This window comes from Stegodyphus dumicola, chromosome 10 (genome assembly GCF_044657685.1).
Source record: "Stegodyphus dumicola isolate Sdum_Otavi_A_Nest chromosome 10, ASM4465768v1".
NCBI lineage: Eukaryota > Metazoa > Arthropoda > Arachnida > Araneae > Eresidae > Stegodyphus > Stegodyphus dumicola.
Genome location: NC_140777.1, coordinates 105,338,681 through 105,366,449, shown reverse-complemented (window position 1 = coordinate 105,366,449; position 27,769 = coordinate 105,338,681). Strand labels below are relative to the sequence as shown.

Genomic DNA, 27,769 nt, shown 5'->3' with positions numbered 1-27,769 from the left:
GTTAGTCTAAATGTATATCCGTCTAGTATCCTAGAAAATATTTCGCTATTACACTTGGGCCGTTTCTGTTGATGATTAATAATCATATTAAACTTTAGAACAGCCCTTGAGCCCTTTTGAGCCACTTTAACTTTGAACTCTTTCAGATATCCCCCCCTCCTCTTTTTTTTTTTTATTTTTTTTTTTTTATTTTATTATAAGTGCATGTCTTCTTAAATTTTCTGTTTTCATTTAATATGTTTTAAACTTTTAAGGAACTTTACTGATTTGTTTACTTTGTATTTTTTTCAGAAGTGTTTATTTTTCTCTTCGGGAACATGATCTGGCTATGTCATAGTACATAACAACCCGGCGACGGACGGAAATTCATGAAGAAATCCGAATGTAAGTATCCTTACCAAGATTTCTAATATAATTGCTTACCAGTGGCGAGTGGATAAGACCGCCGTTAGATACTAATAGTTCATCTCGGATCGAAGGGGTTGGCTGCTTGTGGTTTTCGTGATATTTTTCATGTGTTATGTAAGTGTGAGTCAGTTTCCCTTAGAAAATGGCTAAATCGAAGACATCCATCCTAAGAATAGTTTGCGGTAATCAGTTCTCACCTGCTTTGCTGCCGTAATCAATTAGTGCCCAGTCAACTTAATAAAATTTTTACTTTTCTAGTTCAGGTATCCTTGAAAAGCTATTTAAATGCTTTAGTATTGTTGCGCGCGTACGGTTTCGTTACGAATTGAATGCATAAGTCCGATGAAAAATGAATAAAATTTATTATTATCACAACAAATAAAACAAAATTCTTAAATTTCCTCAGATATTCGTACAATATCTCACAGTAGTTATCTTTTAAACTACTAAAAAACGTTCAATAGAACTAATTCAAAACAGAGAAAGCTAGTCCGATTTCACCGTGAACTTACTTCAGTCAACAACAACAGTTTTCTAAAGAAAACTCATAAAACAACTACTGAATTGAGAGGTTTTCCTCCTTTTTATAAGCTTTTTAAATCACGCACGAGATTGTTCTAGCAGTTTCTCGAAATCAAAAAGATATATTTATTTATTAAATGTTAAATGCACGTGCTCTTTTATTTTTAATTTTCCGGCTTAGCTTTTTATTAATATTCGTCACGCGTTGCACTGCACATGGAGTAAAAGAATTTAATTTATAATTCTGCTAACATTAGCTATTTAAATACCGAATCCGTAACAGTATCCTATGAAATGGTTCGCTATTCCGTCTGGGCCATTTCTCTTGCTGAATTAGTAATCTCTGCTGATAACCACATTAAACTTGTGGGCGATTGCTAAAATCTGAACCTTTTCAGATTTTTTTTTTTTTTTTTTTAATTTGTACTGTATTATTGTGCAAGAAAATGTCTTCCGTGTTTTCTTTTTGTTAATCGATTTATTTTTAACCTTGATAAATAGCTATATTGATTGATTGACTATTCCTTTATTTCATTTCATTTTATGGTTTTCTCTATTTCTTCCTTTCTTTTAGAACTAAATACGTACATATAGATGTGTTCGCTATAAATTCTCGTTAGAATTTTTTTAGCAATTGTAGATGACCTGGACTTGGGGCTTATGGAGATCAATCAAAGTTTAATGAGGGGAGAAAATCCATGAATATGAATTGTGCATTTGTTCGGAATAAGACACAAGATTTCTCAATAACTGACTAGATGTGCAAACCATGGCATCGCAGATACAGGTACAAGTAGGTGGAACGTCAGAATTTCACCACTGATTGTACAGGTATAGTCCTATTGCATTTACTATCTGGCTTCGCCCCAATTCTGATAGCGAGCACTCCGGGAGATGGGGGGATAGTCCATTCTCCAACCCTCTTTCCTGCTACCAAACTCTACTCGGTAGGATTTTGGGCTCTTCATTGTTTTGAGCTCCTCCATGCCGCATAGACACTCTATACTTACAAACATAAGTGCTTTCTCCGAGATCCGAAATCGGGCCGATCTGTACGACAGACAGCATCGCTAACCTCTATACCGATTATGCCGGTTACCATTGCATCTCAAAAGTAGATCGAACGAATGCTTGTACTTCCTTGCATCCTTAATAAGTGAATTTGGTTTATGCTTAATCTGCATTAATTATCGAAGTCGCATTACTCCAGAGTTCTGTATATGTCCATGTTCCGATGTCACGGCGTTGTCCAGGAGATGAGAAAGGGAGTCGAGCTATGATATTAGCGCGCTGTGTTGGTCTACCGTTAAATCTGGTGTTAAGGAATTGCGAAGTTACTGCCATAGAGGCCTTATCACATTGAAATATCGTATGTCGATGACCAACTTTTCATGCATTTTGCCGATTTCAAGAAAGATGTTATATTTTCTCTTTTCATTTAAAATTGCATCTTCTCCAATCGTTCAGCTAATATAATTTCATAATGTTGCTAACCCTATTATAGTTCCAAACTATTTGATGTTCATGTATTTTGTTTTGGGAAAGGTGTTCAGAAAGAGTTAATTAATGAGATCAGCCGCACAGAAGCTTCTGAAGCAATTCTTCCGTATTAATGTCTGATAATACTTTTTTACCATACGCTTATACGCGATTTGGACCCAGTTACGTATGCCATAGGGTGAGTGGGGTGCTTTCCGTGCGGAAGGGCTGTCTTTTATTTTTATTCCTTATAAATGCGACATCAGAGAGTGATAAGATAGCGCACATAGTTATTTATTTCGTACTTACCACGCAGACGTGCGCTTTTCTAATTGAGCTCACTGCTATGGAGGGTGTAGCAGAACTCCAGCCATTGTTGATGCACTATCCGTGCTCAGACAGTATGCTTAATATGGGATTTCAAGAAACTGATGTCTATTAACTGTATCGGAATGTATTTATAATTTTTTCACACTGTATTGAAGGTTGGCATTAAAATGCAACTTTATAATTTCTTTTCAGATAGTGCTGTTTGTACCTTTCTTATTAAAAAAATAATGTTTTTCCAGTTCGGGTCTTTAGCCACTGTTTTCCTTTAAATAACGCTTAAAAATAATTACCTGAATATTTTATAAAAGACAGGTTTTCTGATATCAGTAATTATTCATTTCTTTTCAAATTTTAAGAAGCTGCATATATTTATTCTGTCGTCCAACCTTATTTGTAAATTTCTCTTCCCATATTTTATAAAAACCTTTTCAAAAACATTTACCTACACTGTATCAATTGACAGCTATTCATTTAAAAGAGATTTATGTGTTCTGAATTCAAATCACTGGGTTTTTGAGTTGCTAATTTTATGTTGTGGATACAGCTTATTTTGCTCTCTTCATGCTAACGTCAGCCGAAGGAATTTGTAGAATTCGGGTTGGTAATCGGTGTTTATGCATAGTTAACTGCTTCAAGATTTAAACAACTGATCTGATATTGTTGAAATATTTATTTAGTTTTCCGTTCCGAAAATACTGCATAAATCATTTTGGTTCTGGAAACGTTTTACTGTATTTTTTCTCTGATATCTATATTAGGAGCTGCTTTTATCATGTTTATGTGATCAACATTTGTTGATAAAATTTTATTATCAAGTAGAGAAGTCATCATAAAAAAACCTTATCTTGAAGACATTTTTGCAGATCAGAATTAAATAACAAAATAAATGAAAATTTTTCATATCACAGTGGATGAAATGACGAATTACATCACGATATCCCTGCAAAGAGATTTCTTCTTTTTTTTTCCCAATTTGTGATTCCTGTTTTGCTGTTCGTGATTATTCCATATTACGAACGGTCAGTAAACAAATTGCTTTTGACTGATCATGAATCTTTGAAATCGCTTCATAGATCATGAATATTCTTTCTTGTCTGTACTGAAGTTATACCGTTAGCAGTAAATTTGTTGTGTGTATACTTTTTTGTGTACTATTATCTCTGTCTCTACTTTTTGAATTTCTTATTGTTAGCACAAAAGGGCTATAAGTCTCTAACACGATTTCGCGTTGTTTGACTTATCATTCGAGTGTGTTGTCATTCGGCAAAACGTGAGATATTATTCTTTTATATTTAATCTGTTTGTTATTAATTAAGGAACTAACCTTTTTAAAAGCGATAGATGCAGTTCTGAATAGTATTTTGTTTTCTTTTTAATCTGATTAATTTAAATAAAAATAATACATCATATATCTTATTAAAACATTCAGTATTTTTAAGGAATTACATTGCATATTTTTTCACTATTTAAATATGCAGATGATTATAATGTTCCCAATTATAATGTTCATATTCATCTAGTATCCTATAAAATTTTTCTCTATTCTATCTGGTTCATCTCTATTGATAAATGATAAACCATATTAAACTTTAAAAGAGCCCTTTTGAAAAACAGTTAAAATTTGAGCCCTTTAACTTTTTTGGGGCTTATTGTTTTTAAAATTTTATCGCCATGGAATGAATATAAATCTCCACTTTTAGAGCTGTTAAATATCGAGTAAGTAAAGGTACTGTAACTTGATTCTGAAAAGTAATGCAATTTTAAATGGCTCTAACATAATTTTGGAAAGCTACTGTTCTTGTATATACTAATACATTACTACTATTTTTTCACACATGCTTCCTTCGCTCATACAGGGCTTGGATAATAAAACTGCAACACCTGCATTTAGAGCAGGCGTGCCAAGGTCAAACTCAGTTATCTGAAGTGAGTGAAATAGACGTCAATGTATAAGAGTGCAGGGCCTTTTCCTATTTAATGCTGCATTTAACAAGTGCCTAAACAAGTAAAATAATTATGTAACACTCTAGTTATATTAATATTGTAATATGTAGTAGTAAGCCATTACATTATAGTTCTGTAAAAAGTTGAAAGAACAAAAGAGAAATTTGGATATATTTCTCAGTGGCATAGCGAGCGGGGGGCAAGGGGTGAATGATGCCCCGGGCGCCTCTCGCAGTGGGGTGCCAAATGGTTTCCAAACAAGATTTTCCGGAAAATTTCAGTATTTATTTTGATCGATTTCTGGAAAATATATTTGAAATTAATAATTATTGTAATATAATTAATTACTCATTTTCTTGATTTGTCTGATAAAATATGTAATAAAATGTTTGCAGTACATCAACCAAATAGCTCCGCATACAAAACGTTCTTTCTGACCACTTCATTTCTCTAAAATAGGGATATATTTTTATTTTTTTAAAACAAAATGCACGTATAGATCCCGCTTTTTATTTTAAAACGATAACATGACGTTGTCCCGAATTTTTCGAACATATCCAGTTTCCAAAAACCGATTCCATAGTCTGGAAATGGCATTTTGAGAAACTCCTAACGCTTTCGCTACTATGGATTGCGTTTGACTCTCCTGTAAACGCCTGATGGCCTTCCTGGCTGCCGATTCAATTAAGTCATTAGGCTGAGACATCGTATATTCACCGCTTTATAGCATTCAAAGCGTGTCAATTGTTTTTAATCTCCTACTACAAAAGGAATGCTGCAGGTCGCTCCTTATCTAAAACGCATAGTTTTCGATGTCACAGACTCAATTTGCATATTCCCAACTTGTAAACGCTATAATTTTCCTTTATAATCTCTTCTATTTCCTTTTGTTAAAAAGGTTGTCGATTATATGGTTATTTCATACCGAACTCACAATATCCCCTAACTTCCCTTAGAACAGTGAATGTGACTGCAAAATGTTACTCCGCAGTAGAAAGAAACAACCTAAAACTCCATTACAGATCTATGGAGAAAATGTTTTTCCAAGTCTAAGAGTATCACTTCAACCACTCCTGTTTCATTATTAAATGCTAGCTGTAAACGTTCGTTCAGCAAATTAAAATAAATTTGGACATATTTACAATCAACGATGGGACAAGATCCCCTAAGTCATCTAGCATTTTTAAATGTGGAAAGAGAAAAATTTGAAATGATAGACTTAATCAGAATCATAAAGTAATTCATAAATTTGTTTCATCCAAGACAAGAAAAATGTATGCATAGTAATTAATTATATTAATGTATTACAGTCAAAAGTCTTTAATCCGGACTCGTCGGGACTTTGGCGATTCCGGATTATCGATTTTTCCGGATTATAGATCATCAGTTTAAATCTGGTAAGATGGCATGCAGAAATTATAAAATTAAAAATATGAAACCGTAATTTATAAAATAATGAGCAATTATGATCTAAAGGGTATCAAAATTTACCAAAAAAGAAGCCTAATATTTATTTGTTTACTTTATTAAACATTTCTTTCAACGCGCGGATGCGTAAAGCATACCTTACGCATAGCCGAAATTAGAAAATTGCAACCAGAAAACTATTTGATTTGTATTCGTGGTATTTATAATGACGAGGAATTTGATTTAAATCGTATCAAAGACGGACGGAGTACATCGAAATTAAATACTACATTTAGTAAGGAATTATAAGCCGAATAAAATAAAAACATCTGCTCTGAAGATAACGATAGTGTTGACAAATCAAATTCCAGTTCATTGCGCGCAGCGACGTCTTCCCCCCCCCGCGCAGAGCAGCGTGAAATTGATAAACAGATTTCGGAACGGTTAGATAAACAAAGAATATGCCTTTATCCATTTTTTTGTAGCAATTCGTTTTTTGTTTGATGGACATCGAAACATACTTTCGTTTTCTAGATCCTTTGGGAGCTCCAGCATCGGAAATTCTATTTGACATAATCAAAAGTTCAAGCTTACTTTTAGAAAATTGCTCTTACAGTCTGCAAAAAATAATAAGCCGGATCCAATTCGAAGATTAAGCAACAACGCAATCATCAACATTAACTGAAATAGATAATTAGATAATTTTAGCTTATAGCGTCCGTTATACATTAAACGCGCACGCGAAAACGTATTCTGCACTTGCGCAGACGCATATGCGCAGTCGTAAATGTCTTGGGCGCACGAGTAAAACGCCTATGCGCATGCGTCAATGCGGCGCATGCGCAGAAAGATTTTAGCTTTGAGGTCCGGATTATGGGTGTCCGAATTAACGACTTTTGACTGTATAATATTAAATTATTATTAATAAATATATCTATTTTATCTATAATATATATTAAACCCTTTATTGTTTAAAAATTGTACTTTTTTTAAAAACAATTATATAAATATGTAAAGTAAATAATACATTTTTAACTAATTCTAGATCATCGTATGTGTGATTTTTCTGCCGACTCAGAATCCAATGCTAGTGCAGTTAGGTAGTGACTATTCTGAATATATTTTAGAGTCTTTCATGGCAAATTCAGCATTTTATTATTATTTGTATTATTTTATTATTAAGAATATATTCTACACATTATATTACCGTGTTTTTTTGGGGGGGGCGCCAAAAAGGTATCTTGCCTCGGGCGCCAGTTATGGTCGCTTCGCCAATGATATTTCTCTCCAGACAATTGGTGGCATTTTGTTTCTGCAACCGGCATGCGAATATCGAGATATGCTGCTTTCAGTAGCGTTTTTCAGAATAGAGATCAAATAAATGTTCATTTGGATTTTGCTGGGGACTAGTTCTTATTCAATAAGTGAGCTAAGTTGTTCATATTAGTACCGTATTATCGAACATGGAAATTAAGCACTGTGCAAATTTATGGCTTTCTGAGAACTGCGCAGGAAAGTAGTATTTGTAAAATTCCGGGATATCCATTTCATTGAATTTTTGTGGACTGACATTTTCGTAACTTCGGTTAAAAAGTTAGCAGAAAACAGGAAGAGCTCATTTTCGGTGAATGTGATTCATTTTCGGAGCCTTTCTTCGAATTCAATCTTCAAACGCTAAAACTTCTTGGCGTACGTTTTGTACAAAACAGGCTCCCTTGAACTTGTATTGTACCTAGCGTAAGTTGAGAAGTGTATTAAGTGTTTGTTTTTTAATTATTTGTCCCAAAGCAGAATTTTAGTTCGAATGTTTTTCTTGCAATTTCATTTTCATATCTGACAAACATTTTGCAATATAGACCCTAAAAGGAAGGTATTTAACTACAAAGTATCTACTTGTGAGGTGATGTTTTGTTCTTTGATTTTGAAAGAGAGAAGAATTTCGTCTCTCGCGTTTCAGAAATCTTTGGTGATTCGTGGAGCAGGGTGGCCAGCGCACTTCTGTGTAATAGGAATATTCGCGTTGTGAGTCATCCAATTAAGTAGAAAATTGTCGTTGGTTTAAATAATGGAGATCTTACGAAGTTGTTCATTTTATTTATTTTTATTTTTACCGGTTTTAATACATTTTCCATGTTAATCATTTTTGAACAAAGCACCTGTGTATGATGATGCAGTGGACGTGAGGGAAATTAGGTCGTTCCTAAATTTTACTTAACCTGCCTCTGTAGGTGTGCTATGAAGCTATTATTTTTACCAATCGTTGAAGAGGCTTCGTCTCTAGCTACACAGGGCATCTCGGACAGACATAAATCGTATAATATCTGAAGTTTGAAAACAGCTCTGAATATATTCTCTCCAGTCATAATGTCATGTAACGTTATAATGTTCAGTAATTCCTCAAAAACAAGGAATTCCTCATAACAAGCTCGAAGAAATATAGTTAATTGTATAACTATATTTCTTCGAGCCAACATATGTACTTCATCACATGCAATGGAATATGCAATAAAGCTTGGCTCTATTATTTTTATTTGATGACCCAGATCGGATGAGAGTTCGTTTACGCCTTCAGCGGCCTTGTAGCGGATGCAAATGAGGTGCTTTGAAATGGCTATTTCAGCGACATTGACCAATCAGTCTTTTATAAAACTGCCATCCGTGAATGGTGTTTGGCTATTATTTCCGACTGTGCGGCCTGCATGGATCGCAGCTTCGCTCTTCTCACCTCATTTAGTAAACATACCCTGTTGCTGTTTCAGTCCTGCCTTTAATTCTTTTAGCCTTGTGTTTTATCAATAATCCCTTCTACTTATCGTACTTGAGTTGCTGATAGTAACGTTCACGTTATGTAAGATCACTGATTGTAGATTTTGCACTATAAGCATACAATTTTGCCTCGAACTTCAAGATAAAAGCGCTGCGGTTCCCATTCTTTTGCGAGTTCATCGATGATTTATCGTTTACTAAAACTTTTCTCGTTTTGAATTCAATTTCGATACAATTTCTCATTTTAAACGAGAAATAACGCATAAACGGAAATGGTTCAGAAACTGGTTAATCTACCAACTGAATAACTAAATCGTCCTTGACTATATTCGCGTAATTGAACCGATCTGCCTGAATAGCCTTCGATGTACTACGGAATCTTCGGGAGGAGTGGAAGCTTGTGCGAAAGTTTCGGGCTGGTCGGACTGCGCTGATGTTGTTCGAAGACTCATCAGTGTGCTGGACGGCGCGCGACAGGTTGAGCATAAAAAAAATTACAGCTTTGTAAGTAAGTAAATTATGACGATGAGCTCCTATAACGCCCAGATGCACAGTGAGCAACTATTTTAGATCAGTTCTCTAACAGGTGCAAGGTATTTTTCTAAGGAAGCGATCTCAAGGTCCCTTTTTAGCACCCGAGGTTATATGTATGCCTCGGTGTTCGATAAATTTCCAATTTTTTAAATAAATTATAATTATATAATTTTATTTTATTTTCTTGGGGTGAACCGAGGGCCGCAAATGCTGCCTACTAGTCGCGAGTTGACATGCTTGATTTAGAGTGTAATACTGTATCAGTGCAGCACAGGTTCTCATTTGGAGTTCAGTACTGCCGCAGGTCTTTTAAATGCTGATTTAGGTCTTTCTAAATCATTAAAAAAAAACTTTTTCGATTCATTTTGCAATGCGATTGCTATTTAACTAACGTTGTATGTTTTCTTCTGAATTAATGTATTTCTTAGTACATTCGTTGTCAGTAAATTAACTTGTCCCACTTGCATATCCGCATTGTAATTTTGAATCGTTTAGTCAATTAAAGCAAATTAGTACTGAAGTATACGAGCCTAGATGCGTAAAATTTATGATTTAGTATTTGTACTTTGAAACATTCTTAAATTATCTTCGTTGTGTTTTTATATTCATATATTAAAAAAAGTCTATAAAATTTTGTGTCATCCCGACTAATATTCCTGGTCTATCGTCAAGCCCAGATGTGTAGCATGACTGTTTCATTCTGCTTAAGAATTCAGAGATGAATAAATGATTTTAAACCCAGAATTCATTATTTATGCCCCGCGATAATGACATAGTAATGCTAAGTTTAATATAATAATGCTGGTATAATAATAGTGATAATAATATAATGAGTAATGTTAAATTTTACTTGCATATGCATCCCCTCCTGAAATTTCTTTACTGTGATGCGCGCCGATAGGAAAGCGGTGAGTTTCCGCTCAAACCCTAGACGCTGGCACAAATTGCGGCGCTTGGCGAGAGAGAGAAAATAAAATTTCAGATTTTATGATCTGAAAGTATGCACAGTTAAGTAATTATTCTAATATATGTCCATGAAGATTTTAATATGTATATATGTATAAAATTATAATTTTTTCACTAACCCTACTTGAAAAGAGTATGGTAAATAAAAATTGACGCTAATGTTGTCTACTGGCTTTCTTGAGTTATTAAAAAACGCGTCAGTTTCATTTTTCATTCGAAATGAAACTCACACTTCTGTCTAGCAGTAGTTTTTTGTGAAAAATGATTTCTGATAGCAATGTTGATATCTTTTTAAATTTCGTAAATATCGTATGTACTCGCATATTCTCTCCTGTAAATTTTTACACAGGGTCCTGAAAATTTTTTACTTAACTTCACGTAATTTTTCCCTTCCTTAAGGCGTTCATGAAACAATCTCATCTAAATGGATTCGTTCACGCAATGATTGTTTTCCTCTTACTAATTGGTTGCTTGTGGATGGCTGTGATTGATGAATAATAGTGAAAAGCTTAAAAAATGGCGATGTCTAAATGCTCTTCATGCTCCTGAAGCTTATTGCACGTGAAGAAGACACACTGAATGGTGACGAAGAAGATGATGACGACGACTTGCAAACTGTCGCAGACGACTTAAGGAGTAGTTTCAGCAGCTTTAAATGAGTTCAAGTCTAGGGAGTAGCAGTGGACAAAACAGCAAGATCGAGTGAGATTTAAGATGCAAGGAAATAAAAATAAAACTATCTTGTTTGGTATTATAATGTTAACATTACTGTATATTTATTTCTATTACAAAGTAGGTTTCTTTTGTGTAAATAATATTGTGAGAATCACCATGAATAACTTTCATTTATTATGTTCTTACTGTAAGCACATTCTTCGGAAATTAAATTACTCGCGTAATTTTCTCTTCTCGATTTTCGTGTGATAAAATTAGCCCCCCCCCCAAAGAAATCTGAAAGCTTTCAGAATTTACATTACGCAAAGGTTTGTTTTTTTAACGTTTTGTGTGTTACCTTTATTTATAAAATGTCATGTTCTTCGAACTTACACCATAAAATTTAATTCAACAGCAATATCGCAAGAAGAAGAAAAAAAAAAAAAAAAAAAAAATGTAAGCTTAAGGGGCGTTTTTTAACGTTTTGTGCGTTACTTTTATTTATTAAGTATAATGTTCTTCGCACGTAAACCATAAAATTCAATTCAACAGCAATATCCCAAAATATTTAAAAGAGCACATCTTTAAAATTTCCGATACACTGTCTCGCCTGCTGGAGATAATTTCCCCCTTAACAGAGTTGCCATTGCTCGCTTTGAAATCATTGAGTTTCTTAATCAAAAACACATAAATGCTTTACAAAATATGAAATAGGTAATAAAACAAATTCCAAATCTGGGTTTCCAGATGCCCACATTCGTGTGGAGAATTACGTTATTCAAAATTTGGTGGCTCTAGTTAGCGTTGTTTTATCACAATGCGAGAAGCATACGTGCATTTATGCAGATTTTTGATTATTTAATTTCTTTAGATATAGTACAGGGCTCTAATAGTTGGTGGCAACAGTTTAAAAAGTGATTCGCCGTTTACAGTGAATCAACGCAAAATTCCAAAACGAAATTAATAGCTCTTCTGGGCAAATTGCCCCTTTGGTTTAATAATTTTAAAATGAGCATGTCTTCAGAATTTCCGATGCACAGTTTCACGCGCTGGAGATTTTTTTTTTTTTTTTTTTTTTCTGTACAGTGTTGCAATTGCTCGCTTTGAAATCGTTGAGTTTGTGAATCAAAAATTAGTTAAAGTGTTACAAAATATGAAATCGATAATAAAACAAACCCCAAATTAGGGCTTCTAGTTGCCCATATTCGGAGGATTACATTGTTCAAAATTTGATGGCTCTAGGTACCGTTGTTTTATTACGATGAGAGAAACATACATACATTTATGCAGATTCTTCATTATTTAATTTCTTTAAATATAACACAAGCGATAATATTTGGTGCCAAGAATTTGGAAAGTGAAATATTTTCAACGCAAAATGCCAAAACGAAATTAATAGCTCTTCTCCACTAACGCCCTTTGGGCTTTTTTTTTTTAAAAAAAAGAGAGAGAGAGGGAGAGGGTGGATGAGAATACGCAAGTAAATGTTATAATGTTGTTATTACTGTTAATTATTTTCTAGTTCTCAGTTTTCTAAATTTCCAAAATTTCCAGTTGTAGTTATCATTAATCAGTTCTTTGTCAAAAATTCATTGAAGTGAGTTATTAATTAATAAAAATATCTCATTTCTACCATTAATAAAAATGCATTCCATTAAGCTTTTTTTGGGGGGGGGGGCTGTCGAAAAATGCTTTATTTATGCTTTAGCTTCTATGCGTGGAAATGCCGCCATCGTAATCTTGGCGAGAAATTACTCTGTGAACTCTTTCTGGCAACCCTTCCTCTTCTCATTGATGTCTTGACTCCGGATTGTAATCATCGAGATGAACGCCAACTGACTTAACGGTCTGTGAGTTTTGTTACTTAAACTCAATCCCAGAGTTAATTATTACCTGCTCAGTACGCCTCCGGATTTACGGTTTTTCTCACTTATTCTTTTTTCTCCTTTTGTTTTGAATTTCGTTTATTATGAGAGAAAGACCATGGACTGTTGTGAGGAAGAAAACAAATGCTCAGCTGCCAACAGGTAAAAAGAAAAATAATAATAATTTTTTTTAAAAAAATTATAGTCATCCGCCTGTACTATCATGGATGCAGTGTATCGCATGAAATATACATAGGTGCTACAGGGAAACAAGCTGCGCTCCAATTGTAATACTTGAGAAGTAATAACCAAATTTTCTAAACACCTTCCCTCCCTTTTTGGTAGGAGAATGTCGAAGTATTCGTCATAATTTTATGGAGTTTAATACTTACAGCAGTTTGATACAGCTTGTATATTTTGAGTGTAAAGAGCATTGTGATTAATGTTTAAAAATTATTTTACAGTGAAAAAGAGAAATATTACTTACAAATGAAGTAACAGAGAAACGGTGGAGTTGGATGAGTTACGGATTCTGTCGTGTGTAATGTTTATAAACAAATTTATTAATTTATCACTTTGATATAAGTGTATTGTTAACTTAACCTACTAAGGTTGCAAACACAATTAATAAGTGCACCAAAATTTTAATGTGACCTCCGCCCCCTTTCCCAGATTTGTTTTTCAATATTTTAATCAAAAAGGGTACTGACCAGTTTATATTAGGGTGAGGTGGGGAATAGAGCGCTTGATTTTATTTTGGTCTAAAAATACGCTGCAGTTAGAAATAGCCGATTGTAATGTTATTCTACTGTGATAATAATAAACTGAATCAAACGTGTTCAAATTATTTCCCTCATTTTTTGCTCTTGCTATCACTTTCCTTCTCTTTTGAATTGGTTTAGTGTTTCTGGTGTCTGAAATATCAGTTCTGTGTATGGTACATTCAATTACGTGGTTGGACAATTTGTTGTGCTGAATCGTAGATTTTTGATACTAATGTCTATTTAATAGCTAATTTTTTTTAAATGTGTCGCAGTAGATACTCCAGAGAAATAAGCAATTATTTTAATAGGTGGTAGTATTCTAAAGACTTTAGATTATAAGTAACAGATCATAAGTAATCTGTTATCGCTAACAGTGTTAAAAAAAAATGCTGTGAAATGGTGTGTGTTAGTGATCCCCCATTGAAATGTTTTTCTTCTTATTCCCAGTGTATTAATCCTCATTCAGGTAGTGCTAAATAACGATAGCCTTCTCATTCAGGATATGTTATTTTGTATTATGCTGCTGTAGCGCCTTCTGCAAAGCCTGCGCCAAAGCTGGTGCAACTGGAGCAGCCGCAGTGAGGGGCAAAACTTAAAGAATTCAGTGCTGTACCGAATGTTAGAATTTAGGAGGCACAGCGATTGCACCAGGCAGTAGAAAGCCTGATACAAGTTCTTAAAGAAATAGACATCATAATTTTATGCATTTCTATGCTAATTTCCTTGCTTTATTGAAAACTTTCTGAAATACAGTACAATCAAACATTCCTTAGCAGGCACTCTCGGAACCAAAACTTTTGCTCGTTATCATGGAATGTCTGCTGAGCGCTAAATGGGGTGTACAGGTATCGTGCTTTGGGGATCTGGGGATTCAAGAACTGTCAGTGCAAGGGGATATCCGCTAAAATGCAATGTTCCTTAACGAAGGTTCCGCTGTATTTTTAAAATGTTAACCGCCTTTTGGAAGACCTTGTATGATTTGAGTTCGTGTGGTTTGTAGGGATAGTAATGACTCTGCAGTAACACGTAAGCGTTTAAAATAAAAATTCCTGTCACTATGAGGTTGGCAGAGATGATTTAAAATTCTCCCTTTTATAATATAATATGAGAAATTCAAAATTACCCGGATTTTTGGTTTAGTTTAACAGTATGAAAACATTATTTATTTCGCGAGAGATTGCCATGGCATCTCTCTACTTCAGGAAACAAAAGTATTTTGCTCAAGGCGGAGTATTTTCACTTCTCGAAGATGACCTTTGCCAACTCCAGTTTTATGATTTTTTCCGCAGATGGCGTTATGACTCTGTTTTTTACTTCTTTTATTTTTCCAATCTGTATCACAAATTTCTGTCCAGTGGTGAAAAATATATCTGTTTCATAAAGAAGAGGACTCCTTGTCAACTTCCTCGATATGCATAGTTTTTCATTACAATTTAAAATCAGTATCAGTCTATGCAAAAATATATAAAACCTTATATATTATATATTTGCTGTTTAATACTTTTGTCTCCAAAACTTTCCGAGAGGAATGTTTAAAAAATATGACATATGAACATTAATTTCAATGCATTATTTTGATTATAGCATTGTTATTTATATGAAACGATACTTGCGTTTATGCAGTACTAAGGCCTTTAAAATAAAAACAAAATAATAATAAAAAAGTCTGAAAGGTTTCAGATTTTAAATTACGTCCAAAGGGGCGTTTTTTTAACGTTTTGTGTCTTACCTTTATTTATTAAATATCATATTCTTTGCACTTAAACCATAAAATTCAGTTCAATAGCAATGTCGCAAAATAATTTTAAAATGAGCCTATTTTTAGAATTTCCGAAACACAGTTCCGCGCGCCGGAGATAAAAAGTTTTTTTTTTTTTTTTTTTTTCCCTCCTTCTCCGTAGAGTGCTCGCTTTGAAATGCTTGAGTTTGTTAACCAAAATTCGTTAAAGTTTTACAAACTATGAAATGGATAATTAAACAAATTCCAAAATTCAAATTTGGTCCTCCTATGCAGATTTTTCATTAATTTCTTCAAATATAATGCAGGACTCTTAACATTGGGTGGCAACAGTTTGAAAAGTGAAACGGGCATTTATACTGATTCAACGCAAAATCGCAAAACGAAAACAATAGTCCTTCAGAGACAAAGCCCCGTTGGATTAATAAATAAAATAAAAATAAATAAATAATAAAACAAAATAAAAATAAATAAATAAATAAAAATAAGATTTCCAGAGAGAAATCCAAAGTGTCAACAGTTATTTAACAATTTTGTTTAGTTAACTTGCATAAACTAAGGAAATTAAAGAATTCAAAATCTAGCTAATCGTTAAAAACACGGTTATATGAAGCTGTTTAGAAGACAATTTATTCATTTAGTTTTTGTGAATAAAGAAAGGAAAGTAACTAAGTAATGAAAATTGCGAAGAACATATTACGGCCGTTTTCAAGACTCATTAATTCATTTTCGCAATTACCTTAATATGTATAAGAAGCGATCGTTTTCTTATTAGCACAGTAGATGCAGCTTCTGACAACAACGCAATTACCTTACGTAGAAATTACAATTCATAATCATTATATTTTCATTTATTCTTCCAAAAAAGAATTTTATGTAGTTTCTCTCACTCAGAAAAATGAGCTTTCCTTCGCAGCTGTGTCTTTATCGATAATCGTTTTGTGGCATCGTTGTCGATTAAAAGCTAATTCATTCCAGCGAATATAATATGTTCTTTAATATTCTTTGCCACGCCCAATTATCTAACGTCTTTTTAGATTGCAGACACAATACAGCACAAGGTCAAAGTAAGGAGGCTTCTTCGATTTCGTATATAATCAGTCAACCGTTTAAAAATTGTTATATTGCCGGATAACAATATTTTATAGATTACTGCTTTTTTCCTTAATTTTTTTAGGGGAATTTCTAAATTTTGACTAATTGCCTATTTTATGGGAGTAAATTAATTTCTCAGAAAATTCTTTAGAAATAATTTCAATTTATAAAACAAGAAATTGTAATTATTTTATCGTGGACAACTTATATTGACTGTGATGACCCAGAACGCCTTTTTAAGTTTGAAAAAGTACATTACATTAATAAATTGTGTAAATGTTTAAACAGAGTTACTACGCCTCATGCATGTTATTTATGCCATTTTAAAGGACAGTTAATGTGACGTACAGACATATTTGAATTCGAAAAATGTAATTAACGAGAAACGAGCATTTTCGATAGCGTTGTTTAAATTACGAAAAATGAATGTTTTTAAAATTTCAATTTGTTTTCTTTATGTGATACCAAAAAAGAACTCTTAGTTTCTTGTGTTTATTTTCATGTCTTTGTTCATAGCTAAGAGTTCTTGTTCGTTTTCTGGTGTTAATTCATTCTGGATCAAAACTGTTTGTTTGGCTTATAACAAAGAGTTTTTGGCTTAAGTTGTAGAGACATTAGGTTATTTTTGAAGTAGGAAACATGAAAAATGAGCAATGCCCTCACCGGGACTCGAACCACGGACCTCTCGAATACGCGTCGAGTGTGCGGACCACTACACCACGAAGGCATGCTAGAAGACGGGAAAAATACCTTATAAAGTGATTGCTACATAATTTTCTTTTATTAAAAATAATTGAACAAACTTGTAATTATTGGGAATGGCAATATTTTTTGTTTGTTTAGTGTTTGAATATAGCAAAGCGAAAATGGTAATCTGCCTAAGAAGAGTGATGCTTTCGTGGAGGACTCCATTGTCTAAGAGAAGCTAGGTCGTATTAACGTTACACATAAGGCAAAATGACAAAATGCTGCAGCCCGCCCATTAGCCTGGATTCGAACCAAGTTCGAATTACTTGTGTCGTTCATGGATTTTATCCATTCGGCCAGTCATGAGTATTTCTTGTATATTCGCTTCAGCATTCGATTCATTTCCTAAGTCTGGCTATTTTATTTGCAATATTATGGTGTATTTGCAGAATGTAACATTTCTTTCTGTTTCGAATGCTGCAGCAGTCACTTTTATAATTGACATGCAAAATTTATTTTTATTTCGAATGACGTAGTAATCAATTTTATGACTAATTGGCTAAATGGCCCTTATTCAGCAATAGGTTGTATCTTCTGCAAGAAGTGAGCAGCAAAGCTGAGCTTGAAAAAGTGCTGTACTACTTAGATTCATTTCAATATTTTAAGGTAATAAAAAAAACATATACAGTCAAAAGTCGTTAATCCGGACTCATCGGGATTTCGGCGATTCCGGATTATCGATTTTTCCGGATTATAGATCATCAGTTTAAATCGCGTAAGATGGCATGCAGAAATTCTAAAATTAAAAATATGAAACCGTAATTTATGAAATAAAGAACAATTATGATCTAAAGGGTATCAAAATTTACAAAAAAAAGCTTAATATTTATTTGTTTACTTTATTAAACGTTTCTTTGAATGTAAGTTGTTTAAGTTGCTTCGTTTTATGGGATAATACTTTCTCTTTAATTCTATAAACAGACATAATTTTTTGTTCAGTTGCAAAGTTCCGCTGTTCAAGTCCCGTTAATTGCTGTGCCGAGAATACCGACTAACTTGTCAATAGAAATTTTTTCGTTTTCACTAACCTCTCTGTCACCTTCTTCATGTCTTTATCCATTTTTTGAAGCAATTCCACTTTTTGTTTGATGGGCATCGAAACATACTTTCGTTTTGTAGATTCTTTGGGAGCTCCAGCATCGGAAATTCTATTTGACATAATCGAAAGTTCAAGTTTACTTTTATAAAATTGCTCATACAGTCTGCAAAAAATAATAAGCCGCATCCAATTCGAAGTTTATGGAACAACGCAATCATCAACATTAACTGAAATAGATAATTAGATAATTTTAGCTTATACCGTCCGTTGTACATAAAATGCGCACGGAAAAACGTATTCTGCGCTTGCGCACACGCAAATGCACAGTCGTAAGAGGTCTTACGCGCACGCGTAAACGCCTATGCGCATGTGTCAACGCGGCGCATGCGCAGAAAGTTTTTAGTTTTGAGGTCCGGATTATAGATCATTCCGGATTATGGCTGTCCGAATTAACGACTTTTGACTGTAGTGACATAGATGGCCGTTTTCCTGCGTATTTAAAATAATTTATTCGTCAAAAATCGACCTCTATGGCATCTGCAATGAAACTGGAGATGCTAAACACTTCTTGGAGATCTGGAATAGATGTTATCAAATTTTGACAAGGCGAGTGTCAAGAAAGATTATGAACTATTATCAATAATCGATCTACTGTTGGAATTCTACTTTAGTGTGTGTGATGTGTTTGTGGCTATAACTAGGACAGCCTGATTAAGCCATAGAGCCATTTGTGGTCAGTGTGGGCTGCTCCCCTCAAACAAACAGGTTCTTGAAATTCGCGGAATCTGATTTAATAATATTTGTTGCCATATTAGCTCTATGCAGCAGTAATTGAGATGTGTATGCGTTAAGTATGTATTACATATTTTAAAGCTGCATCAGAATCCACTCGCGAGGGGCTTTTGCAGTGTGAGAAAATGATCGAATCTTTCGGAATTAAGACACACACGCATGCTGCAAGATAAGTATAAATATTTATTGTTAGGCAATTGTGGAGGGAAACAGAAAGAATGAAATCTTTTCTTACATCTGGAGTTCCTAGACCTTGGAGATGCTGAAGACCGAACCACGTAATTAAGGTCAGGCTCCAAATAGGCCATAGGGTCATGGGCACCCTACGCCGACTGGATTTGCTGAATTCGTGGTTTTCTCCCTCTGACTTAGCTAAGCACGTAGTTTATTTATTTCTCTTTTCAAGCAACCAACAGCGTCTGGCATTTTTTGAAAACGAAAATTTTGCTTCATCATGCGATCTGTAAATATTGCCATCCAAAAGCAAGATACTCTTTGTTTCTTTCACCTCATTGGACGATTTGGACAGATGTTTATTTCTGAAAAATGATGAGTTTTTAGTTTTAATTTTTGAGGTTAAAAATATTCACTGCTTTTCATGCTTAATGGTTTTAAAGAATACGAGTGTCATAAATATTGCTGTTTAACTTTTTACAGCTACTTTGGCTGACTACTATCGTAATGTTTTATTGATTTCTTTCGTTAATTCATCATGGCTAAACACACAATGTCTGTAAATTCATTGAAAGAAGATCGTCTTTTACGGAGACTTTTCAAGTCGATCGGGACTCTTAAAATGATGCGTAAAAGAAAGACATTTGAGAGAACTTGTCTGTAATACTTAAGTAAGAGGTAGCTTTTTTTTTATCTGAATTTCTTCCGATGGTTTCATAAATATACTTTTTTCAGTATTTCTAGCTTACTTATGCCATCTTTGTGTGCAATTTATTGGATGCTGGAAATCGGTATGGGTTCAAATCCCGTCGAATGGCCTAGCTGCTTGTGCGCTTCATCATTTTCTCTTATGTAACATGAATACGAGCCAGTTTCACTGAGAAAGTCCACCACGAAGGTATCTCTTTCATTAGGCAAATAGACCTCACTTTTGCCGTGGTTAATTAAACAGCCAACCAATCAATTTCTGTGTGTATAGAGATTTCTTTTCCCAGGAAAAAATTTGATTCTTTTAATTATATACCATATTGTTTCCAGACATTTTCCCTTAACGTACCTTTTCTAAAAACGGTGCCCCTTTTATATCTTCATTTAAATTTAAAAATAGAGTCATATATATCCGTTTAAGGATACTGTCCACCAGTGCATAGTTTTTGAATCCCCGGATTCTTGGAAGTAGGAGACCAATGCGTCTTCACTTAGCCGACTCTCTCTGATAACGAGCAAAAGCCGTGACCACGTTAGTGTCCACTAATCGGAAGTTCGATAGTATTGTAAGATAATTTATTTCCCAACTGTTAAGTTAAACGTGTTTGCTTATTTTAAACTTAAAGTACGGTATTTATGACATTGAACTACCTTTCTTGCAGAGCAGTTTCAACATATCAAGTTCATATGTATGAGGTTGTGTCGTATATAATCTGTTTTGTATTTTTACGGAACTCTTTCAAAATTGTAACGTAATCTTTTGTTCTTGCTCGTGTCACAGGCTCAGATTCACAGAAAAAATTTGAAAGTGCTAAAAATTAACTGTCATTGTAGACATATATTTTGATGCAGAGTATATAATTTTAGCTAACTGAACGGGACATCGGAAGTTAATATTTACAGTTATTTCGAATCATCCTTTGCTTTGCGTTCGAAGTTATAGAATAATAAAGTAAATTAGTAAAGAGAGGAGAGTAAAGTTACTGAGTACTTTTTAATTGAAAAAGGTAAGGAAAAGCGTAGAGTTTTAAAAACGATAATCATTTTCGTGTCCTTTATATTGTCTCATGTATACATTGGAGCACATAAAAATATTGTCTCTTATTTAAAATAAAATTCTCTTTCTTATTCAGCTCGTAGGAGGTTTAGCTAAATTTCTACAAGCAAAATGCTGTATTGTAATGATTATTGAGCAACGACCGCTTTTCGGAACGATTTATGTAAAGCATTTGGAAGTATACAAGTTGACGTACATGGTTAAAACCGCGTCTTGCTATATTTAGAAACAAGTTTTTAAATGAAATTTGCTCATGATACTTCTAACATTATGTTGATCCAGAATATTTTAAAGTAGACGTATTCGTTTATATAAATGAGAAAAATGAAAAAATTCATGCGGTTCGAATCCATTATGAAGCTAACTATATATTTATTAATTCATGTGGTGCATACCAGCAAATCTAGATACGAAATCAACTTCGATAATCCAGCCATTCTTTCCAAGCATTTAATCGTACTGGAATTAATCTTAATTGGTGTCATATGTGTTACGTGGTTCGATCATAAGTTTCTATGACCCGCGGCTAAGCTGACGAAATTGATTATTATTGACCGCAGATTACTGAATATTTTTATCTTTTCAATCATCTTAAAATATCTACAAGCCATAGATATTATCAGTGTCACTGAAATGGGCTTAAGTCCGTTTACATGAGGGCTCACACTGTTCTCGTTAACTGACGTTATATTTTCAACATTAAGATTTAAGAAATGAATTTTTTTTTTTTTTTTTTTTTTTTTTTTTTTTTTTTTTTGTTCCAAACAGCATTTAAATTTTTTAATATAATCTTAACTTTTGTCTGAGTATTGTTCTGCATGCAAAACTCTTTAAAGAAGATTATTTGAAATTACTACAAGAATGTTGAAATAATCGTTGTTTATTATTTCAGGACATATTTCTGAATATTCGTTACGCTTAACATATCGTGCTGCCCGTAGCCTGAACATAGAGCTTAAATTGGTTCTAGAGGCAGTGGTGTAGCTAGAATTTTTGCTGCCTTGAGCGATCCATATGCCGACCTTCTCAATGGACATTGAAAAATCAGATCTATAAAATATCAGAACGGTATATAAGGAAACAAGTAAAAGCTGTGTGTTAATTTTTGAAATAAAATTTTTTTATTTCCAACTTTTTAAATTGCTATTTTGCTTGCTTTTCTGTTAGCAAAATTGTCCAGGATGTTCTAGAAGTTTGTTTCATTACTCTACTTGCTCTACTGTAGACAGTACTATATCGGTTAAATACAAAATATTCATTTTTAGATTTTAGATGCTTCTTAACCGATTTTTGTCTGGAAAAATTTGTCTCACAACAAGTAACACTTACAGCAGTTGTGAGGAAAATTCGAAATAATACTACAGTGTTTGAAATTTTATTTTGGAGACAATTTTAGAATTAATTGTAAAAGTTCAAAGCGACTGGCCTTTCAACTCTCGATTTCTTCTTCCCAAGTCATAACAGAAGTAAAACTTCGAAATATTTCTCTCTGAGTGAGGAACTCAACCTTATTTATGTCAGTAAAATCATAATTTATTTGTCATTCATATTTTCCATTCAAAAATTTCAGTGAAATAAGGAAGGTGCACATCAGTGGTTTAAAGATTCAGGGGTAATCTAACTTTCTATATTGTGGTGGTTCGCAGTGTTACATAAAATTTCAATTAAGGCAATGAATAAAATATAAATTGATTTAATTTAATATAATAATATCACAATCTCAGAAATCTCACATCATCACTGCGTCACATCTTCCATCAACTATCAGAACACACTCAAGGCGCTCTCAGAGCCCTCTAGCGTTACGCAGGTCTTACCAGAAGACTTAGGAAGAACGAGAAAGTATTGAAGTCTCTATGTAATTTTTTTTGAAAACTCTGCCGTGTGTAAAAAAGCAATTTTCTCATCGATTCAGTTTTCTTATTAAAGCATCTCGTGTTTCTTTTCCTCACCGTTGACCGAGCGGATAAAGTGACTGAATACGGATGGTTTGACCTGACGTCGAAACCCAAACAACGGCTGGCTTCCTTATGCTATTTACGTGTGTAACGCAGGGTATCCCGTCGTATTCACGCGTGCATGACGTGAATATTAGCCATGCTCGTTTTGTAACGTGAATATGGGCAATATGAGCCTGTTCCCATTTTTTAAGCCTTCGCGGAGAATTTTAGTTGTTCAGGAGGCATCCCGCACTAGAGAGATACCGTAACGAACTTTACTATAAGCTAATAAATTTAAATTAGTCTCTCTGCTCCGGAGATCCGTAGGAGTAATCCGTATAGAATTATTCACTTGAAAAGTTCCTCCCCCTAAAAATGAGCCGCAGGGGACGGACCGCACCCGTCTCGAGTGTTCAGAATTTGGCCACCACTGTCCTAATCAACCATTCTGATTAAACAGTAGCATTTCAAAATGAATGTCTTGTAGAATTCTTTTATCTCACAATTTGTATAGTTAACAATGCATGTGAGCATTATCCGTTTCAAATGTTACAGGAACTGGCTTTCATTTAAAAAAAAAAAAAAAAAAAAAAAAAAAAAAAAGGAGCAGGAGGCCCTGCGATAGGTACGAAATCTTGTTGCCACCAGTTGCTTCCGATTTCTCCTTTCCTTTTCCGCGGTGGTGGCCGGTATCGCAAGTGGAGTTCCCGCGGTTTATAAGGGGAAGCTGCTCACCTGCCCTTGACGTTAGGAAGTAGTCAGTCCAGTCATTATTTCTAGCCACTCGCAACTTCGGAACGAGTGTCACGTTTGGCGTCTTTATCGCTCGTTCGGAATTGCATTCTGTCTCTTCTTTCTCTGTGCCTTCCCAAATTAGAATTATGCAGTGATTTATGAAATATATTATGAGCATACCGCACGAAATGGTCTTTTCTAAGAACGGTGTGAAAGTATCTTCATATAGACGGTAATTTCTCAACAAAAAAGACGCTTGTTCTGTTATACTTATTACTGCTGGTTAAAAAAAAATCCTAATTTAATACATTGAAACTTCTTATGGTAAAGCCTTTACACGTTTAGGGCGAATAATCTCTGAAGGTAACCAATACTTCTGAAAGCGTAATCAAATATCGGTTCAACGTCATTAGTCATGTTCTCTAATGCGAGCACTTACACAGAAGGCCCAAATCGTCTGCATTTGTGTAAGTTGTCCTAGAAAAGTTTCATTATAATTGTTTTTACTTGGACGAAGTAAAGGAAGTATTGTGTAATCGTGTAGAATTTTGGGTATCATATTTCAACGAAAATATCCATTTTGATCGTTCTCGAATCCATTTAAACGATGTTTTTGTGTGACATCCATACGTGCGGACAGAATAAAGGATCCCCCCCTTTTTTTTTTTTTTTTTTTTTCAAAACGGGTTGAAAAATCGATTTAAAATGGATACAGAAAAGATTTTTTCGTGACGTCTGTACATAGTATCTCGTATAATTCAAAAACGAGTAGCCTCAGAACGTTGAAATTCTGTATATGGGACTGCTATAACATGCAGTTGTACACCTTCCTTTTTGGTTGCAATCGGCTGCACCATAAAGTTAGAATATATATATATATATATATAAGTAGCAATACAATATGAATTAGAGAGGCCTTTATATGCATACACACCGGCTGGGTGAGCTCATTTTTTTTATTCTTATATGTTGGTAAATTATGCATTTTTTGCTTTAAAAGTTAGTATAAGATTATTTAAAAGAATTATATTGTTCTTATGTTCCGGTTAAGGTTTTTATGTCTTTAGTTAATCTGCATGCAATAGTTATATAATTATCAACAGTTTCAAAGTTTTAAGTGCTACTAAGTCTAATGAAGTCGCCATTTGTTTACATTTGAAGCTCTTAGTAGAATAATGAATTAAGTCGGTTTCTTTACCTTCAATTTATTTTGCTGAGTGAGACCAAAAGTAAACTTTGAGTTTTCTGCACCGAAAAATCTGTCTACTTGCGCGCTGGCCGAATTACTGGTTTTTGCATAGAAAATCTAATTTTAATTGTTAAAAAATTTTTCTTAACGGTTTTTTAACTTTTTTTTTGTGTGTGTTTTATATTTTTCTGTATTGTACAATATTTAATGAAGGTGTTTTGCGTTTTATGTATTTTTGCCTTGCCGCGAATTGAAAAATTGGTTGAGAAGTATATCCCTAATAAAATAATGTTAAATGAAATGCACCAAAAAATCTGTATAATTTAATAGACCGTACGAGGAAGTTATGTGGTATCAACATCAGATTTTTTTAATTGTAAAAAGCAATTAAATGTTTTTATTTCAAAACTATGTTATATTTTTCTTTATAACAACATTCCAAATAAAATGTATGAGATAAGAAATGAAGCTTGCAATAAAATATTTTATGGAAATACATATGTAAATTTTACGTCTGTACTGTAGGATAGATGACATTGAAAGTGGAAGATTTCAATTTAAAAGTAACTAAAGCTTAACTAATTTTTTCTCATTAGAGGATGTTACTATCGAATTATATCATTGGCTCGTTGTGATGTCAGCATATATGAGACTGGATGTAGATAGTTCTCTTGTCAGTGGCTCAAAGAGAGTAGTATTATGCAGCTAACAAATGTCTGTAAGTTAACTGAACGATTTTCCAAAGGAAGCTGCTAATTGATAATGGCACGTTAAATTTTCGTTGAAATAAAACATAGCGTAGCATATTATAAAAATCGATGCAGTTTGAAAGAAAGAATATTTCTAATTAGAAAGCTAAAATTAGTGAGTTTTTAAATCTATATAAATCTTTCTCTCTCTCTCTTTATATATATGAAAGAGAGGAAGAATGAAAATAAAAGTTGAAGGTGAGAATTAAATATTTTTCTGGAAATTTTCTGTGACAAATTCCTTAGTTGTTTTCAAATATCGATTTATTTAATAATTCTTTTTCCATGTGCATGAAATCGTTTTTTTTTTTTTTCATAACTTTTTCAGCATCATACTTTTTTAAGTATTTCTCTAATTCAAGAGAGTTGTTGGTGAATTAGAAATACAAGAGGGCAAAAAATTTAATTCCAATAGCGACGAAACAAATTAAATCCTTAGAACAGAAAAGAAGTATTAAAAAGATACATAAAGAACATTATTATGTTCATTTACATTTGGGTAGTTTATCAGTAATGTTAAAGTATCAAGTAAAGGGGGAAGATGCCTTTGTGGAAGACTTGTGTAGGGAAATTAGTCGGTAATCACATTACACATGGGGGAGATAATAAAAATGACCATGCAGTTATCTCATTCGCAGGGACTCGAAACCGGGAACTACCAGTATAAGCGGCCGTATTCACTCGGCTGCTCATGGACTTAAGTTCTTTTAAAAATCGTGATAAACTTATAACTGTTCCTTTTCGGTATTTATTTTTTTCCCTAACGAAGTAGATTAACAAATAACATATTTGGGCTTTATTTTAAAAAGCAGTTTGCTTGATAACCTATTCCACATGAGAACAATTTTCTAAGAGTCAAGTAATTTTTCTGTTTCCTTCCAGTTCGATCACCCTGTTAGCTGGTCTTGTGGTAAGAAAATGATTCGAAGTGATCCTCAAAAATTGTAACTTTATCTGTAGGCGGTATGGTTATAGCAAGTTAGTAAATTCGCAGTCTTACGTTAAAAGATAAGGATAACATTGTGCGCTTGTTTTCGGTAAAAACTTTTTGCTATGCAGATTGTGTTTAATTACTGATAGCTTTTGAAATTACTTCTGTATTTCGTGGACCGAAAAGGTCATTTTACTATCTTTGAATTCCAAGCACTTTCACTAACCATATAGATAAGCAGGCATATACAGTGATATAGAATATCATATGTGCCTGGAACATCACTATTGGGATATCTGCATGTGCGATATCACTCTATATGATGTACATATTTGAGGTGCACCTGTAATAGTTATTTTAAATAAATAAATTTAAGGGCTTGACTTCCAGCATTGTATCAAATACTAGCTGAAAGCGAAGGAGGAACTTTGGAAAACGATCGCGGACTATAAAATTTATTGGCAATTTTATTAGTGACAATAAAATTGTCATTGTAATAAAATTGCCAATAAATAAAGATGATCATCCCTTTTACCAGTTGCTCTTTTCTTCATCGCATTCATAATGAGTGACGAAACGCACAAGAGGGAAAAATTGTAAATTGAAATAGTTTTTTTTTTAAACTCAAAAGATTTCTTGAAAAGTCTTGGAAAATTGTTTTAACTTCAATTATCTGCCCCACCTCTCCTAAAAACATCAAGTGTGTTCGCAGTGAGGGTGTAGAAAAGTTTATTAGTTATATAGGATGTAAATAAATTTAAGGGCTTGACTTCCAGCATTGTATCAAATACTAGCTGAAAGCGAAGGAGGAACTTTGGAAAACGATCGCGGACTATAAAATTTATTGGCAATTTTATTAGTGACAATAAAATTGTCATTGTAATAAAATTGCCAATAAATAAAGATGATCATCCCTTTTACCAGTTGCTCTTTTCTTCATCGCATTCATAATGAGTGACGAAACGCACAAGAGGGAAAAATTGTAAATTGAAATAGTTTTTTTTTTAAACTCAAAAGATTTCTTGAAAAGTCTTGGAAAATTGTTTTAACTTCAATTATCTGCCCCACCTCTCCTAAAAACATCAAGTGTGTTCGCAGTGAGGGTGTAGAAAAGTTTATTAGTTATATAGGATGTAAATAAATTTAAGGGCTTGACTTCCAGCATTGTATCAAATACTAGCTGAAAGCGAAGGAGGAACTTTGGAAAACGATCGCGGACTATAAAATTTATTGGCA

General features: G+C 33.6%; 1 protein-coding gene across 2 annotated transcripts in view; it reads left to right on the top strand.

Annotated features, from left to right (window-relative positions):
* The window catches only part of LOC118192992 (phosphatase and actin regulator 2-like), a 290,734-nt gene that overhangs the window by 109,346 nt on the left and 153,619 nt on the right, over nt 1–27,769 (top strand). The window contains exon 2 of one of the 2 annotated variants that reach the window (XM_085825358.1): nt 292–384. In XM_085825358.1, the coding sequence (XP_085681484.1) occupies nt 369–384 (16 nt within the window). In that variant the 5' untranslated portion in view covers nt 292–368. Of the gene's footprint in view, nt 1–291; nt 385–12,841; nt 13,038–27,769 lie in introns of those variants that run through there. The other variant, XM_085825353.1, reaches the window with a different exon arrangement.